Source organism: Lithobates pipiens, unplaced genomic scaffold (genome assembly GCF_037356315.1).
Source record: "Lithobates pipiens isolate NorthernLeopardFrog02 unplaced genomic scaffold, aLitPip1_a1.2 Scaffold_19, whole genome shotgun sequence".
Lineage (NCBI taxonomy): Eukaryota > Metazoa > Chordata > Amphibia > Anura > Ranidae > Lithobates > Lithobates pipiens.
In genome coordinates, this window is record NW_027507764.1 from 335216324 (window position 1) to 335229175 (window position 12852).

A 12852-nucleotide genomic window follows, 5' to 3' on the forward strand; every position below is an offset into this window, starting at 1 on the left:
CATGCATATGCATGTAAATTAACAAAGGATCATGGGAATACACCATACGTGTATGCACTCGTAAACGCAGATGCAAGAAAGCATTGGCATTTACCTAAGCATGGGAATGTACAGCCATTCACTCCTATGGCCAGCTGTACTAATAGCCTATGGTTCCATGGGTGTGGAAAAAACACCAAGATTTTTATGCTAGAGCATAGTTGTGCGTTAACCATCTTTGAGTAAAAAAACCTTTATTCCTGTCCCCTATTGCCAGCAACTAGATGTCAATCATCATTACCTTCTTTCTTTCCACTTATTAGGATTGTTACAGTCAAGAACAAGGCTATACGACCGCCCCCTCTAGTGGCCACACCTGATATTTTCCCAATCTTTTATTTTATTTATTTTATAAATGTGACATTTTTATTTCATTGGATCCTACACTTATCTGTCCATTTCATTATGGACACAAAAGTTAACTGGTCTACTACCTCAACACAACTTCAAGCCCCTGTTTAAGATCTACCATTCTCTGTGAATATAATATGTAGCAGTAGATATGATCCTATATTGCAGTTTACCGATCCTTAGATGTGGTGGCTGCCTTCATTTTTTTTTAAATTTCCCTCTGTTTTTATCTGATGATCTGGCCAGTAACACACCTCCTGTAGTGCCCCCACTCTTGATAAATGAGCACAGGGGGCAAATTTGGACAGCAGCATTGTCAGTCTGGGGGATAGGGGAGCGTTAGATGTACTATCAGATTTAAATACACTAACAAATTGAATCCAAACTCCAGCTAATACTTTATAAGCGGTTACAGCAAACAGTTTTGTTTCTTTTGGCATAAAGACTATAAATAAATAAATAAAACTGATTATTGTACGCACCCCTGCTAGTGTTGAATCATTTGTTTTATCCCTGTAACTTATACATCTGTTATACAAATTGTTCTTTTGAAAAATAGACTTGCTGGCAGGATAACCAGATGAAAATAAAAGAAAGACAATCTAACAGTGAGAACCAATGTAGCCATCCCAAGTAAGAATTGGTAAGCTACAACATACTACAGGGTGGTATAAAAAAAGTTTCACGTTTTGTAACACACCAACAGATGGCAGCACAAGGCTGCAGGCACAGTCACAGGGAGCACCGTCCTTCCTAAGTCAGTGTGCCAAAAGATGTCATCCTGTGTACATTGGGAGCTGTGCAACGGTTCTATTCTGAGTATGTGCATTACTATGTCTGCTATTTCATCATCAAAAGCAAGTTTGAACAAGGAGCAATCTTGAAATTCTGCATGAAACTGTTTTGAGTGGCACGCGCGCTTCAAGAGAGGAAGAAAATCATTGGAAGACGACGAGAGACCAGGAGGTCCTTCAACAAACTCAACCCCCGAAAATGTCAAAACTATTCGGCAACTTGTGCATGATATTCATTGGAGAATAATTGCGCATGCGACTCAAAACACATTGCATGACTCATTGCAGCATTGCCTTAAGGCTACTCAGGTCAAACGTCTCCGTGGCAGATTTACCCAGTTTCATGCAGAATGAAAATGGTGGGAGGGGCAAGAATTGTCCCCACCCACCATGAATGGGATGCTGGTAGACCAATGGTTAGTAAACAGTTAAAATGCTTATCTTTGATTGGTGGTATCAAACAGCAACGGTCCTGGCACGAGTTGCTACCTATAAAAGTAAAAAAAAATGCATCACAATTAGCAGTTACCGGGACAAGAAGAGAAGAAGACGTTCCCGCCCCCCCTTCCCATGTCGCGGCCTGTATTATGAGGTTATTTGTCCTTTTCTTTGAAAAGGGACTGTTTATTCTGTGTGCTTAAATGGCTTGAGCTTTAATGGCTAAGCTATGTTAATGTTGTTAAAATATTAATTTGTGTTTTTTGACAATTTTATGCTTAATAAAATATATATATATATTGATTTATATTTAAACCTATAATAAAAAGGTCACGGCCGTTTAACTCCACATATATTTGTTTATTGTTTATTTATTATTAATATTTGATATATTAAATTGGATAAATATAAGTTCTGCCTAGCATACCATTTGTCATTTGCGCTTTGTTCTAACTTACTGTACATGATGAACTAGCAGACATTATAACGCACGCGGTCAGAATAGAACTAGTTGCACAGCTCCCGATGTACACAGGACAATATCTTTTGGCACACTGACTTAAGCCCCGTACACACTATCAGATTGTCTACTGAGTTTTTCCTTCAGATTTACCAAAACTATGTAATAGAAGGGCCTGCCTGATTGCATACACATTGAAACTCCTAAGGTTTGACCTCATATTATATGGTTTTGGTAAATCTGAAGGAAAAACTCAGCAGACAATCTGTGTGTACGGGGCTTTAGGAAGAACGGTGGTGACAGAGAGGCCACGGAGCAGCAGCCGAAGGCTGCTAAGCGGAGGGACAGCATGACAATTGTTTGCATGCACTGTCGCCGCTTTAATGTGTATTGCACGGGCCGCTTTAAGAAGCCGGGAGGCGGGGCCAAAAGGGGGCGGAGCCAACACGTTCAGCGGGAAGCCGAGCGGAAGCCAGGTCACTCGTAGAGCGGAGGAGGAAGAGATTACCACCCACCCTCCCCTGGGGTTGGTAGGATTTTAGTGTAGGGGTGTGCTGGTTGTTTGGGGGGTCAGTTTAGAAGGGTAAGTGGTGCCGGTGGTAATTAGGTTGTACCCATCCATGGGGATGGGGATGGTTGTTGATGTACTTCCTGGTTACAAGGGGGTAACCGGAGGAGAAAAGGGGTAGGTCACTGCATTGGTTTGGGTTTAGCCTCCGAGACAGGGGATGCCGTCTGGAGGTCAAGAGGTAAAATAGATGGTGCAGTGACCAGTAGGGTCTTTGATATGCTAATGACCCATGTTCCAGTGTTAAAGGGAAAGTTTACAAGGTATTATTATTAAAAAGTTATTTATAAAAGTTTATATTTTTATTTATATATTTTGGTTAATAAATCAAGGCCTTTGGCCATTTACTCCAAACACAGTCTGGTCTGGTTTAATGGGGGGTAAGGGTTTGGAGGAAAAGAGGGGTGGAAGTGTCAGACAATACAAATGTCATGTGCCTGCAGCCTTGTGCTGCCATCTGTTGGCATGTTACAAAACTAGTCTCAAAACCTTTTGAAACCAAGAATTGTTTGCATTTGGGTATAATAACGCTTTAACATTTTAAAGTAAAAGTTTTTTTAAATGTTTTTTTTTTTTTTACAGATATAGGAAAGAAAATCATGTCCACTCTTGAGGCCGTTACTATGGCGAACAACCTGTTCACTGTAGACCTTGCCAGGCAAATGAATGGTGACCAGAATGTAATATTGTCACCTCTGAGCACAATCATTGCACTTTTATTGATCTGTCTTGGAGCTGAAGATACAACTGAAGCCCAAATGAAACAGGTAAGACTATCAGGGTTTTTTACTAAAAGTGGCAAAATTAGGAACCCAACCAACTAATCAAAAATCCAGTCTAATGCCCTGTACACACGGTCAGACTTTCCGATGTAAAATGTGCGATGGGATCGTGTTGTCGGAAAATCCGATCGTGTGTGGGCTCCATCTGACTTTTTCCGTCGGAATTTCCGACATACAAAGTTTGAGAGCTAGATCTAAAATTTTCCGACAACAAAATCCGATCATTTAAATTCCGATCCTGTGTAGACAATTCCGATTGACAAAGTGCCACGCATGCTCAGAATAAATTACGAGACGAAAACTATTGGCTACTGCCCTCTTTCTAGTCCCGTCGTACGTGGTTTATGTTAGCTCCTTCTGAACGATGGGATTTTACGACAACTTTATGCGACCGTGTGTATGCAAGACAAGTTTGGCCCAAAATCCATTGAAAATAATCCGATGGATTTTGTCATCGGAATGTCCGGCCATGTGTACAGGGAAAAGTAAAACAAAATCTTATTGCATTAAAATACTTGCCATTTGGTGTTCTGGTTCATTTTGTAGAGAATTTGACCCCCAAGAATGTAACCTTTCATGAGAAAGAAGTAACACATCTACATTTATTACCCTTATGCTGCGTACACATGACCGGACTTCCCTTCAGACTAGGTCCAAAGGGATTAGTCCGTCGCACAATCCAATTGTGTGTGGGCTAGTCCGATCGTTTTTCGAAAAAAAAAAATCAGACGGACCTAGAAATAGAACATGTTTCAAAGCAATCCGAAGGACTCAATTCCGACGGACTAAAATGGGGAAAAACGTTAGATAAAGATAAACGACACAAGTACAGCTATTGGCTACTGGCTATTGAGCTTCATTATTTAGTCCCGTTTATGTCATCACGTTCAAAACGAACGGACTTATGAACGAACTTATTCCGTTCGTGTGTGGCCAAGTACGTTTGTTCGGAAAGTCCATCGGAACTCCGCCAAAAGTCCATCGGGAAGACCATCGGACCTAGTCTGCCAGAAAGTCCGGTCGTGTGTACATGGCATAAATCATTCTTAAAGAAAATTTATGGTCACAGCATACAGTTTCATTTTATCCCATTAGAATAGGTGTGTGCAGCCAAATTTAAAAGGGTGTCCATCCTAAAGCTCAAACACACGTGTGTGTCTATATATATCTATCTATCTATATATATATATATATATATATATATATATATATATATATATATAGATATATATGCCCCCAGCACATTGATCTCCTTGCTGGCACACTGAAACAGAAGTGCGTAAACACTTCTCTTGTGGCAGAGCCGGTAAGAAGGAGATCTTTCCCATCTTCCTGCCAGCACAGAGGGCGATAAATGCTAACGCACATGGGGTCATAAGGGTGTGCCCACCCTGTGCCCATGCCTTGGAACATTAGCATGGTAATATCAATACAAACAATAGCTATTTTTGATAATACAATATACAGTATCTCAAATGTAACACACCTGCTCCCCATTCACACCTGAGATCTTGTAACACTAATGAGTCACATGACACCGGGGAGGGAAAATGGCTAATTGGGCCAAATTTGGACATTTTCACTTAGGGGTGTACTCACTTTTGACATTAATGGCTGTGTGTTGAGTTATTTTGGGGGGACTGCAAAATTATACTGTTTTACAAGCTGTACACTCACTACTTTACATTGTAAAAGTGTCATTTCTTCAGTGTTGTCACATGAAAAGATATAATAAAATATTTACAAAAATGTGCGGGGTGTACTCACTTTTGTGAAATACTGTAAGCTGACTTGAAGAATCACCTTTCATGCTCTGAGTGCTGCTTGTCTGCTGCTCATCTCTTTCCACAACTTCCTGGATTCCCTGCATGCTTCAGGTCAATAGTTGTAGACTAGAAATAACTGAAATGCAATGTGTAAATGAATATATGATTTTACATTTTGACCATAGATTAATTTCTCTCCAAAACAAAGGTACTACCCGAGCTATGGTGTAGACCAGACATTTTCAACCAGGGTACCCTAGGGTTCCTCTAAAGGTTTCTAGGGGTTCCTTGAGCTTTGGCTGAATGACCTCCCATTTAATGGTGTCTGTATAGTTGCAACGGTACTTGGCAGAGCCAGCACCATGACACTAATAATTTTGTTAGCTACCTGCAAGTGTGGCATTGTGATTGCCACTGTGGGGGGGGGGGGGGGGCATTGTTCCACTCACAACCAATTGCTCCACTGACAACCAATGTAAAGAGATTTTTCTTACTGTTCTTACTGATCACTGGTTTATTGGTTTAATAAGGGTTACCCTGAGACCTAAAAATGATTTCAGGAATCCTCCAGGTGAAAAGGTTGATTATAATTTATATTAGTCATTGCTATAAATGGCAAATGTCCAGTAAATGTACACTTATCACTTCACAGTTGCACAACCGATGCCTCTGAAGTCCTGAATGGATACAAAACATATGTTTACAGTCCAACTCAAGAATAAATGTAACCCTTTTCCCACTCCCATTTTACTGATTGCTACAGTAGGACAAAAATGCTCTGAATACCCATTTCCACTCACCTTAAGCCATGGCCACATGATCATTCAGTACCATGTCATTCTTCACTCAGTTTATTTACTCAAAGGGTCCTTTTTCTGGGGACCCCAGGCTTAGTCACAGGCCCTACACTTAGTCACACAGCTCACAGGTAAGTCAACACAAACAACAGGCAAACCAGGGTCAGTGATGTAAATCATTTAATAAAGATAAATTCACTCAAATTGCAATCTACTGGTAGATCACAATCTACAGGTTGCTGACCCCCGCTGTATAATAATACAAAACTCACTCCCCCAAGTTTATGTTAAGAAAAATATGTATTTGGATGTTGTTACAGGAACTTCAGCTTGCAGGCTGCAATACACATTTTGTGTGTACTTGTTAAGGTATACCTAAAGCCAAAACTTTTCGTTTTCATTGAATTATGATTAGAACCAGTGATGAGCTTGGGTTTGGTCTGAACCCGTACTTGGTCAATGTCATGGCCATAGTAAATAAATGATGTCACAAACAACCCTACCCCTTTGTATATGTGAGGCTCTGGGTTGGAGAATCTCCTGCCTGATTCTTGACCCAGCAGTAACAACTATCTTCCAGGATTGGACTGAACCAAAGCTCATTCCTAGTTATAACCCCTGTCAGTTTATTTCTACTGTCTCTATCCTGTTTGGAAGATTTGACAGGGTGACATTTGACATCATCAATATGCCTCTTCATCTTGTCTAATCAAAAAGCACCTTGTGTTCATTAAAAAGGGCATTCTGTGAATTGCAGTGATCCAAAGTGAATGACCTTCTGTGGTCAGCATGTGGTGAAAGAGAGCAGCAATCATTTTACTATCACCAAATATTAAAGTGATTATCAGTTTCCTTAGCAGTCCATCAGGTATTAAAAATGCACACTGACAATGGTCCAAGCCGGACCAATGTATCTGTGGAGTTCAGCTATAAGTGGGCTTTCGAGGAGTGAAGACCTTGTCTAGGAGGATCCTAGTACTGAATCAGAGACCATACTGGCAATGAAAACTTTTATTATGAGTAATCTAGAAATCAATTGTCCACTAGGTTGACCTGGAAGAACCAATTCATTATCCATCTCATTTGTATAATTTCCTATAAACCTTGCTCTAAATGTACAGAAAAGAGCACTCCCATGTGTAATGAAGAGAGGTGCCTCCACAGTGAAATTTGTATTATGGTACTTTCCTCCCAACAATATGGAGAAGAATTGGAAAGGGAGAGGCTATAATGGACATTAATGGTACCATATACCAACTGCAGTAAAGTTGTAAGTAAAATGATTAATGGTTTTCATTAGAAAAATGTATACATATAAATACACATTTAACACTTAAATATTAACAACTCCAATGATAATCAACAAAAACTGTTAGTTCTGAAATCACATTGAAGTGTGACCACTGAATCATTTACATCATCTGTATTTTAATTGCTCAACATTTTTCGCGGGTCACATTTACCGCTTCTCCAGGAGCGTTATTGTACATATACATGAAGGTTAAGAGACGATTATCATATAACTATGAGATAAAGGAGACCTGCATTAGTTAAACAAAACCAATAACAATACTCATGATGTCAATATTTGTGATGAACATAATATAGATGTAAAAGAGAGCATCTGCTGTGTGTGCCCCCCGAAACAGTTATGTTACCCAGAATGTGAAGTTGCTGGAGGCCAAAAGAGGATGACCGACCCCGGAGGGCATGTGAGCCCCTGACAGGGCACAGGACACTAGGCAAGGGTCTATCAAAAAATTAGGTATATTTAAAATAGTGGTTCAAGTAGGCCCAAGTAGCATATATAGTCAAATGTATACAGTGATACAAGGTCATGCCAATGGGGCTTAGCTTGATCAAATGGGCTTAGAAAGTTTCCAGAATGGTCCCCATAGGATAGTTAATAAATATTTAAGGTAAGGAGCAGGTGCAAATGGCTTAGCACATTCAGTACCACATGGTATTCCAAAAGGCCCATGTGGATAGAAAAAACATATATACATACCGTATATATATATATATATATATATCCCCACTTATACATGCATATACATATACATATGTACTCCACCTCAAAAAGTCTATGGGTCAGAAGCACGGATAATAGGGTTTGGGACTTCTGGATAATCTGAAATCAGTACCTGAATATAAAGTGATATAGGATAAACATCAGTGAGTGTAACAAAAAGGTCACATTCACTGTTTAGTAGTAAAAGTATTCAAGATGGATTTATCTCACCTTAGATGATTAAAAAGGCAGCAAATAGCACCCACAGACAGAGGAAGGATAAAAGGGAGGGAGCAGTGGAGTCGGCAGGAGGGGGGGCTGAGGAAAGCTGGAGCCCTGAGTGGTCCCCCAAAAAGCCCCGAGCCCAAGCGGCCATATACAATGAGAAAGAGTCAGACTGTCACATGTCTCAGCGCAGCCAGCTGGACCAATGCCTGTGATTTTAACAGAACACCTGTACCGAGGGACGTGGGACGTCCGAGGGACATCCATCAAAGGCGCTGCCAGGAGACGGGAATGACACTGCCCCATTGGTATGACCTTATGTCACTAGGCAGAACGGGCAAATGCCTTGTTTACATAGGCATCTCCATGTTCTGCGGCTCCGTGACACGATTGCGGGACACCGGCGCCATTGTACCAACGTATATCAGTGTGCAGCAGTCGGCAAGCGGTTAAATATACGTAATTTTTTGATAGATCCTTGCTCAGCGTCCTGTGCCCTGCCAGGGGCTCCCATGCCCTCCGGGATGAGTCACCCACTTTTGGCCTCTGGAAACTTCATATTCTGGGTAAGATAACTGTTTCGGGGGGCACGCACAGCAGATGCTCTCTTTTACATCTATATTATGTTCATCACGAGTATTGTTATTGTTTTTTGTTTAACTAATGCATTTCTCCTTTATCTCATAGTGATATGATATTTGTCTCTTAATCTTCATGTAAAATAAAGCTCCTGAAGAAGCGGTGAATGTGACAAGCGAAACATGTTGAGCAATTAATATACAGATGAGGTAAATGATTCAGTGGTCACACTTCAATGTGATTTCAGAACTAAGAGTTTTTGTTGATTATCATTGGAGTTTTTAACCACTACAATACAGGGCACTTTCACCCCCTTCCTTCCCAGCCCAATTTTCAGCTTTCAGCGCTCTAGCGCTTTCAGTGACAATTGCGCGGTCATGCTACACTGTACCCAAATGAAATTGTTATCATTTTGTTCGCACAAATAGAGCTTTATTTTGGTGTTATTTATTCACGACTCCGTTTTTTTTTTTTTGCGATATAAGCGCAAAAATAGCGGAAATTTGGAAAAAAAACAATATTTTCTTTTTTCTATTTGAAAAGAAATCCAATAAAATCAAATTTTGTCATAAATTTAAGCCAAAATGTATTCTGCTACATGTTTTTGGTAAAAAAAATTCCGTTAAGTGTATAATAATTGGTTTGTGTGATCACGGACATATGTACGCAAATGATCATGTACATATGTGTGCAGGTGATCACGTACATATGTGTGCAGATAATCATTGGGACATGTGATTTTAGTGGGACATATGTGGGGGACATGTTTTTATTATTAGGGACATGTGTTTTTATTATTTGGGGACATGTATGTTTTGGGGACATGTGTGTTTTGGGGACATATAAAGGGACTGTGTTTGTACTGTGTGGTGTGTTGTGTGTTTACACTACACTGATGATCAGTGAGTAAAAAGCTGTAAAAAGCAGCCCATACTCACTGATCATCAGCCGGCTGCAGCGTTCTGCTCTCCTCTCCTCAGCGGTGACTTCCGTGTGAGGAGAGGAGAGCCGATTGCCTAGCAATCGGCTGTTTGTTTACATCACATGACGGCCGTGATTGGACACGGCCGTCATGTGATCAGGAGGGCCAATCACAGAGCCCTCCTGCCGATCTGAGATGTGCCGTGTCCGGGTGACACGAGCACATCGGGATCGCGCCGCTGCGCGAGCGCGCGCGATCCCGCTACTCCTGAAGGACGTTCCTGAACGGCCTATCAGGAGTAGACGGCTCCCACCCGGCCGTATATATGCATTGGCCGGGTGGGAAGTGGTTAATATTTAAGTGTTAGGCTCCATGCACACTGAAGCTCAACGGCCGTTTTTTTAAGTTTTGGTGTTTTTTTAACAGCCCATAAACTCCACTCTACATGTTATCCTATGTGTCCATGCACATATGGAATTTTTTTTAGCTTTCATCAGCAGTGGAGTTTATGGGCTGTTCTGTGAACGCCATAAAATCGCATTCAAAGTGCCGTTTTTTTTACCACAAAAAACATTAAAAAACGCCAAAAGCAGGGTCTGGCTGTCATCTTGCAACCTCCAAAAGCAGATAAACGCTCATAAACACGCGTTAAATAGCGCTCGCGTTATATTTTTGGGAATGCATTGTGCGATTTTTGGAGTGTCCTCTGTGTATTTTTATTAAAAAGGCCCATAAACATAAACGCTAGTACAAAACACTTTTAAAAGTGCGTTTTTCAACCAGCGTTTTCTGACAGCAATCTGGCATCCAGAAAAAGCTTTTCTGAGCTCCAGTGTGCATGAAGCCTAAAATGTGTATTTATATGTATACATTTTTGTAATAAAAACCATTCATCATTTTACTTACGACTGTTTACTGCAGTTGGTATGTTATACCATTAAAGTTCATTATAGTCTCTCCCTTTCCAATTCTTCTCCACTCCCCAGTGCAGTTGTAAAGGTTCTAAATTAACACTGTATCAGTGTATATGTCAAATATTATTCTGAAGGTCATGAATGCCAGCAAGGAAACACTGTAGAGTCTTTCCATAGCTTTGAAATGACTATTTTCTCATCTTGGAATCATTGTAGGTTAATAGCATTAAAAATTATATAAAATGCTTGTTATCTAAATATGTGTGTATGTGTGTCTATAGCCATCTAAAGCATGCATAGCTGCAACATAACAATATTTTTCTATTTTTTCAGGTTCTTCACATTAAAAACTGCAGAGAAATACATTATGGGATTCAAGACCTCATGTTTGTATTACAAAATGCTATGGAATACAAACTTTATATCGAAAATACACTCTTTGTTGAAGAAACATGTAAAATTGCTGACGTAAGGCTTTTTTATTTTGTAAGACTGTAAATTTAAAGTGATTGTAAACGATCACCTTGTATAACAACCCATTCAGTTTAAAATAGAAAATGAAAGGCAAAACATTTGTGTATAGATAAAAAAATACATTATCAATACTTTTTTTCCCCTTTTTTGTAAGTGATCACATTCCCTCTGTTCTCAGCTGCATAAGAGCTGGGGGAAGAGAAGCAGCAGTACACTGATCTTCCAAGTGAATGGCTATGCAGTGGGGGGCGTATCAGGACAAGTCTAATCATTGAAGGAGAGCAGGCTAATTTCCCAGCATAGCTTGAGGACTGACCACAAAGTACTCTCTTGCTTAGTGTGGTCAGTTTTTATTAGGAAAGCAGAGGGACTGGCAGGAACATTAGGGATTTTAGGGAGTTCGCTAGTCTCCTATGAGTAACACAGTTAGTAATTTATTTACCTACTACAGGTAGTGCCTGGGCCCTTTAATACATATAATTTTATACGATAAGACTTGCCGTCTCTGAAGCCAATGCGTTGGAGGATCGAGTTTAAGTGGTTTTCTATCTGGACCCAGAGTTTGGAATAAGTATGGTGAAACCAGTCCACAATACGTGTGAGTACCACTGCTTTGTAGTATAGAGAAGTATCTGGAACTCCAGCCCCTCTTCAGCCTTCGGGAGATAGAGGGTCTCATATTTTTTATCCTGGGGCAGGCCACCCCCAAATAAAACCAGAGCTTCCTGAAGTACGAGGTAGGTATGTAGATATGGAGTATTTGGAATAAATATGAAAACTGAGGGAGGACATCCATTTTCAAGGTGTTTACCCTTCCCAACCAAGAGAGCCGTTTGGTTGGGTAGGAAGATAAATCCTCCTCGGTTTTAAGAAGTAGGGGAGTGAAGTTTACAGAAAAAAGCTGGAATATATCTGTTGGGATGTTGATTCCTAAGTATCGAATAGAAGTGGAGCCAGTCTTAAAGGGGAATGAGGACGAAAGTTATTGAGGATTGCTGACTTACTGTGGTGTACCTTATAGTTGCTCATGGAGCCAAATTCCTTAAACTCCTGTATAATTGAGAGCAGAGACAGATGAGGCTGGGGTCACAAAAATTAGCAGATCATCTGCAAAGAGGGCAAGTTTAGTATGAACAGGACCTATAGTAATATCCTAAAGTGATAGCTAAGTGTTCCATAGTAAGGACGTAGAGGAGGGGAGACAAAGGGCATCTTTGCTGCATCCCCTTATGGATATGGAATGCAGGAGATAACGAACCATTTATCCGGATTCTGGCCGACAGAGAGAAATAAAGAGAAATTATCCTAGATAGCATTTGGGGGCCTAGTCCTATCTGCTGTAGGGACAATCTAAGAAATTGACAGTCAACTCAGTCAAATGCTTTCTCAGCATCGACGATCAGGAGACAAAGGGGGATATTATGCGTGCGGGTGTAGTCAGTTAAAAGAAGGGTTTTCAGGGTATTATCCGTACCTTTGCATCAATTGACAAAACCAACCTGATCTAAGTGTATTAGACTGAGTAATAAGGGCTGCGATCTATTAGCCAGCACCTTGACAAAAAATTTAAGATCAACTCCTATCAAGGAAATTTGCGCATAAAGTTAAGTCTTTATCTGGCTTGGGGATGAGAGAGATATGAGCTTCCAGCATTTGTGGAGGGAATACTGAGCTTTCTGATAAGGAATTCAACTCTTTAGTTAAAAAGGGAACAAGGAGGGGGGCAACATGT

At 40.4% G+C, this 12852-nt stretch overlaps 1 protein-coding gene across 1 annotated transcript in view; it reads left to right on the forward strand.

Annotated features, from left to right (window-relative positions):
• The first annotated feature begins 3249 nt into the window (after positions 1-3249).
• Positions 3250-12852, forward strand: part of LOC143996809 (leukocyte elastase inhibitor-like) — a 36682-nt gene continuing 27079 nt past the window's right edge. The window contains exons 1-2 of the mRNA XM_077492085.1: positions 3250-3417; positions 10980-11114. Of these exons, the coding sequence (XP_077348211.1) occupies positions 3250-3417; positions 10980-11114 (303 nt within the window). The remainder of the gene's footprint in view (positions 3418-10979; positions 11115-12852) is intronic.